The 6,282-nt window shown below is 36.7% G+C and overlaps 1 protein-coding gene across 1 annotated transcript; it reads left to right on the plus strand.

Annotated features, from left to right (window-relative positions):
- The first annotated feature begins 1,300 nt into the window (after positions 1-1,300).
- LOC135217169 (uncharacterized) lies at positions 1,301-5,107 on the plus strand. Its single transcript, XM_064252888.1, has 7 exons — positions 1,301-1,344; positions 1,870-1,958; positions 2,281-2,412; positions 2,602-2,754; positions 2,952-3,083; positions 4,306-4,425; positions 4,771-5,107. Exons 2-7 carry the CDS (start codon positions 1,875-1,877, stop codon positions 5,011-5,013), a joined length of 864 nt encoding a protein of 287 aa, XP_064108958.1. The 5' UTR covers positions 1,301-1,344; positions 1,870-1,874; the 3' UTR covers positions 5,014-5,107.
- Positions 5,108-6,282: the final 1,175 nt, after the last annotated feature.

Here is a 6,282-nt window from a genome sequence, read left to right on the forward strand (position 1 = left end):
CTATGCTAGTTGTTGTATCAATGTCTTTGTTGTTTATAAATAAGGGCACAGTCATTTAAGCACATTTTCTTACAGATTTTAGCAACCTATGGCCAAAATTTATCAGTATTGGTGGCAAAAGGTCAGGGTCTTTACAAAGAAAGAAATGGAGATGGAACCTGTAGGTAGTACGTTCTCAAACGACGCCAATATATTGTAAATCAATCAACAGGGAGTTTTTTTCTTTTTAAAGAGTACTGAGTTACAGTCTTGTCATTTTTTCTAGACCTACAGCAGAGTCCACAAAGTACTGCAGCCAAAACTAGGTGATGTTACATATTCTCTATTACAGAAACCTTGGAATTTATAAATACAGTAAACTGACAAACTTACATGAAACTTGTAGTCAAGTTCACAACTCCGCAACATGCATATGAAACTGCCACTTAAAGGGAAGATGTACGAGTATGTTGCTGTTTTTTTTTTTTGAGGGGGTAAAAATGAAAATACAAAATATAAAAAGCTCGTAGTAAGGCATGTTTGCAGTTAGCCAGGTGGAAGTCAGCAGATTTGAAAAAATTTGTACCCAAATCTGTCACGGCTACGTTGAAAGTAACCAGTTACAACTAATTCACAGGAAGAATCCTACTTTACAGAATACTAAATGACAGCAGACACTGAAACTGTCTCTGGAACGAGCCCAGCATTAAGTAGTTTCCGTCTGCCTTGTAATTCAGAAAAAATAATATTTTTCACATCACCTGTTTTATAGCAAAAGATCTTTTTGATATCCCTGAAATGAATAACAACTTCGCGATATGTGTCTCAAACTACCACTTATCAGAAAGAGGAACAATAATCACGGAATATTTACCTTTATGCTTAATTCAGAGATTATACTTTCAAGGAAAAAAATGTCAGATTGAATTACCACAAATTCTTTCCTAGAATGTCATCTGCCTCTGAAGGAGGAGGAACACCCCTTGGTAAGTGCTTGCTTTGAGACCACATAATATCCTAATGGACCGTTAGTGACTCCTCACAAATTATGAATTTGTTTGTTTGTTTGATTTACAGCGAATTCGTAATGATGGGAAGTTTTCATCTATAGGAAAACAGTTATGAGAGAGAGAGAGAGAGAGAGAGAGAGAGAGAGAGAGAGAGAGAGAAGAGAGATAATCGCTACTATAATGGCATCGTGAATGATTCAGTCTTGAATGATTAAAATCGCCCTTGGACAGGATCTTTGTTCAATAGGCAAATGGGTGGGACAACTTCTTTCTATTTTAATTCAAGATTGTGTATATAAAGACGAAGGTGACAGCAGTACATCGTGTCAGTCCACCACCTCCTCTGGAAGATAAGGTTAGTGAAGCTGGAGTAAGGAAGCAGTAACGTTACAGTCCAGAATTCCCGGGTGCTGTGAGACTCTAGTTTATAGATCGGATTGCTACGATTGACCATGTTTCAACTTTAGTATAATTCCATTTCCATTAGTCCTGTCTTTTTTTAAATGTTTCGTAATTCAAATATATAAAACAGACGACTCTTAACACAACATTTTGCCAGTTCTTTTCGAAAGTAAAGTTCTGATTAATGAACCTGTGTGAATAGATTCTATGACACATAAATTTTGTCATCTACGATTTGAGCTGGTTTCTGAAGTACTTCATTCCCTATTTAAATGAACAGACTTCCCAGCTATGATGAAGAGTGAATAGCCTAAAAATACCAAGAAACTAAATTAGGATTACCTCAAGATACAAAGGTTACTTAACTGTGTCAAATGAAATAACTGTCAGAAAGCTGACTAAAAAACTGACATTTGAAGTTAGCTCGAAAAAGGTAAAGGACTCTTCCGTAACTGACAGTGGCTGCTTTTTGTTGCAGGCACAATGTACAAAACTCTGGTTTTAGCTGTCGTGGTGGTCATTACCACGGCCCAAGATGCACTCTTCGAGAAGTACGGCTTCACAAAGGTAAGTTAAATCACTTCAAAGGCTGCTAATACTGTAGTAAGGAGGGAAGTCCTGCTTGTTCATCATTAAAGCAGATGAAATCAACGATTAGTCACTGTTTTCTGTGAGAAATAATCATAAATTTAGCAAAAGCAATCAATGGTCGTTCCCAAATGTAAAATAAACTGAAGTCATCAATGGAGTCGATGTGAAGAACTTTTTTTTGGCAAATACATGAGAAGTTTTCACTTCAGATTATGACCTTTTTAAAAAAATTTGTAACCTCCATATTAAAATTAAGTAGAAAGATCACAAAAAAATGTAATTGCTGTTTCCCAAACAGACCATGGCTAGCTGTTTCGGGGAGAGGGCCTATTACGACTTCCTGGCCAGAGCTGGTAGGGCCCAACGAGAGTGCCTACAACTTCCGGTCTCCAATCTGTATCGCCTTGACTTCTCCCTCTATTCGCACTTGGTAAGAGTTTATAATCATCTCATTAATCTAACATCAAATGAGACTATAAAAATTTTTCAGGATAGGCTGAATTATAGATATATCATTTAGCGTTCTTCTTTAACCTCTTAAAAAGAGGGAAACAAAAAGACTTAAATATAATACGGTTGCTGATTCCGTTTCATTTCATAACTAATGTTTGTTTCTCAGGGACATCCTCTCCACTTCGGAGGAGAATCCCAGTACGTGCCCTTCCCCTCCTATCATCCAGTACATCCAGGACTTCAAGGCCATCCAGGACACCCAACGCATCCTGGACAATCCTACGTGCCTCATTCCTATCAGCAATTCCAGTACAGAAAGGTAACATTATGTTACAATTAATTCCTTGTGTGTAATCATGAATGTTAGACTGTTTCCTCTATCCGTTTCTTTTCACAGGTAGGACATTTTGCAAGAATGAATTCTAAAGAATTCTATTATAAGAGATATAAGTGTTACCAACATACTAAAACAACTAACTAACCATCTTCATTATCAATAACTGAATGATCTTCCAGAAACGGCAAGCATCAGAAGTCCAGCCACAAAAGGATGGTCCTTTCTTTGACAAATATTACCTCTTGGATTCCGTCAACAAGATCACAGCATCTCTAAGCAACTACACCTGCACACTCCACAAACTTGGATATGTGAGTAATTCCTGTTACAAAAGAGATGCTAGATTTAATAGAACAGAGAACTTCATGGAAGTATTATAGTAGTAGCTTAATAGTTTTCTTATAATGATAACGAACATTAAGTCAATCACGGAAGTATTATAGTAGTAGCTTAATAGGTTTTTTATAATGATAACGAACATTAAGTCAATCATTTTAATTGGGGACTAACAAGCATGTATTTGGGAGATCTATAGATGAATTGCTACAAATTATGAACACTTAAATTCAAAATAATAAATTACTAATGAGATAATGCCAACTATCTTCTCTATAATTATTCATAGCTAATTGATGCTTGAATTCCAAGTGATTAAAGGAGGCTGCGTAGTTCCCCTCTTAATGAGGTAATTGTTTGCTCAGGATAACTATACTTTTCTTAAAATTATTTCATTAAATATTATCGCTTACTCGGGGGGTAATCCTACAAACTACTTTGTTGTTGTTCTTGTTGGGGGTTCAGAAAGGTCCAGGGAAGAGCCTAAAAATCTCTGAAAAAGGAGCTTCACGTTGAGTTAAATATACAAGAATTTTAGGAGAGGATATTAATGATATATTTATTACAATAAAAGTGTAATAAATAAATAATGTGAATGATACATATAACGTATTTACTTCAATTTTCGTTGGTGAAACAAGGCTCTGTTTAACAATAGATTTAAGTACGTTTTAATTTACTTTAAAAGATAGGAATATGATATTTACAACTTATGCACGAGTGGAAAATCTTCCACTCGTCTCAAGTACGCTGGAGGTCGGATCACGCCTTGTCCATTCCGGGTGGAATGCCCTAAAGACAATCATTTATAATTATGTAATGTTTAAGCAGCTTTTGACCCTTATAGCTCTTTATAAATTTACAGCATACTATAAGCTATATATAATAACAAATATATTTTCATACTGACTATCTAAACTTTTACTTTTGAGTTAATTTATTAACTCGGAAAATGTAAGCAATCTCGTTTGGCTTCCAAACACAACTTGGTGACAATTTATAATCATTTCAACGTCCTATGAGAACTAAAAGTTATTAATATTCAGATTTAGAAACCTGCAAAGGCTCTAAATACGAGGGATAATTTTTTGGTTGAAAATAGAATATCGAAGAAAACCGAAAATCAAAAGTAGCCTCTGCTAGATGAAAATTCTATTATAGTGAATTTGAACTGATTGTCACCCATCTGTTTTCTAGGTTGATGAATATCTGAACCTGGATCTCAACAACATCGTTAACAATTACAAGAATCTCACCATTGGGGAACACTTCAGGAAAGATCTCGTGGATGGGTTATACTACTGCAGAGATTTGTCGGTAAGTTGAAATAGTTTGCGATAAGAATAACCACTTTACAAGCGTGTTTTTGTATGCATATATTTATTACACACACGCACACACACACGCACACACACACACACACACACATATATATATATATATATATATATATATATATATATATATTATATATGTATAAAACACATTTATACGCTCTTAAATCCTTGATATAATCTAACAGTGTTTTAGATATTTACCTGTCCTATATTTCGGATGGCACTGCAATAACACAATTTTGCTTCCTGACTACTAATTTCCCCGACCCTGATAAATGTTCATCTTAAAATTTACTTCTTTGTCTTTTTTCTTTATTTTTTCCAGTACTGCCTCCCCCTGCAAAACCCCAGGTCTCCCCTTCCCATCCACCTGCAGCGCCTTCTGATGGCCATGGAGTGCGAGAAGGAGACCAGGACCAACGCCTGCTTCAAGGAGGACCTCAGGAAGAACATCGACGAGTTCGACCTCTCCTTCTTCCCCAAGGACGACGACCCCGAGGACCAACTGAATAAGCTCTCAGCAATTATCACCGGAATCGATTCTCTCAACGAACTCGAGATTGTTTGAGTTCGAGGCGTCGGAAACGAAAACTCTTTTACTGTCAAGTCACTTCTCTGGAAAAGGACTTCATTGCTGCGTATAATAAAACTGGCAATATATACATCTTTGTTTCTTATACCTCCGGAAAATTACCCAAAGGAAGAACCAAACATTCCGGCTATTTATGGTAAAAATTGTGAGAACTTTGGTGTCTACTGACCGCACATTTCCTGCATCATTTTATGTATAACTTTTTATTTATAGCTGTAAACAAAATACAGTTAAATTAAAGTGGACTTTAAAATTCAAATAAGGCCGAAGTCCTTATTACAGCAATTTACTGCAAGCTTGAAAATTTATGAAGAATTATTTTAATAATAAGCATAACTATAAACATAAATAGACAAAAGAACGCTTAATGCAAGTAGAAGGCTTTAAGGTTCCGGAAAGGAAACTATAACCTTTAACAATATATATAATTTTTAAGAGATATTTTTGGCCATTCTTTTAGTAGTAAAAAGAAAGAAAAAAAAAACAATATATGGAGTCCTCTCATTTGTTACTCTCACGGTGCATTATTTGTTCGTTTTCCGTTTCAGTTCCCATTCAGTTACGTACCTTCGTTGGAAGGACAGATTTGCTCCGAAGAACTAATGGTCTGATTATCCAAACTGAAATGGGAGGATCTTTTCAAGTGTCAAAGTAAGACATATTTTTAAAGACATAGGGCTCGATGCGACTAATACTTGGGTACCGTAAATCGGTTGAATATAAAATAAATGACAACGACATTATTAACACTAAAAAAGAAGAAAAAAACGGTTAGCTTATTATAAGCTAACTCTTCTGCGGCTGAGCAGATACAGCATTGGCCAGGTGTCTTATTGGTCAGTGGTGTAATCCTCAAGAAGGAAGGCTATCCTTTGAATGGATACACCGTTGACCTTATAACTAAAGCAAGGCTGACACTTGCACGATTTTGTGGCACGCATTGCCACGAACTGTGTAGTGGCAATGCGTGTCATTTCGGTGGCACGCACCGGGAGGCTCCCGCACTGTTCCCGCAATGTTCACGACGACTTCACGTAGTCTTCACGCATAGGTTACGAATGCGCGCCCAATAGTGCCCACAGTGACGCGAACTGGCACGACGTATTTACGCATAGTTTACTCACTGTTCGCACAAAGTTTACGCACTTTCCGCACTGGCCCGACGAGTTTGCGCAATTCGGAGGCCGTCGTGGAGATTTGGGCACGCCATATAAAAAGGGGGCCTCCCCACCCCTGGCTCCATTT

This window comes from Macrobrachium nipponense, chromosome 7, assembly GCF_015104395.2.
Source record: "Macrobrachium nipponense isolate FS-2020 chromosome 7, ASM1510439v2, whole genome shotgun sequence".
In the NCBI taxonomy this organism is placed as follows: domain Eukaryota; kingdom Metazoa; phylum Arthropoda; class Malacostraca; order Decapoda; family Palaemonidae; genus Macrobrachium; species Macrobrachium nipponense.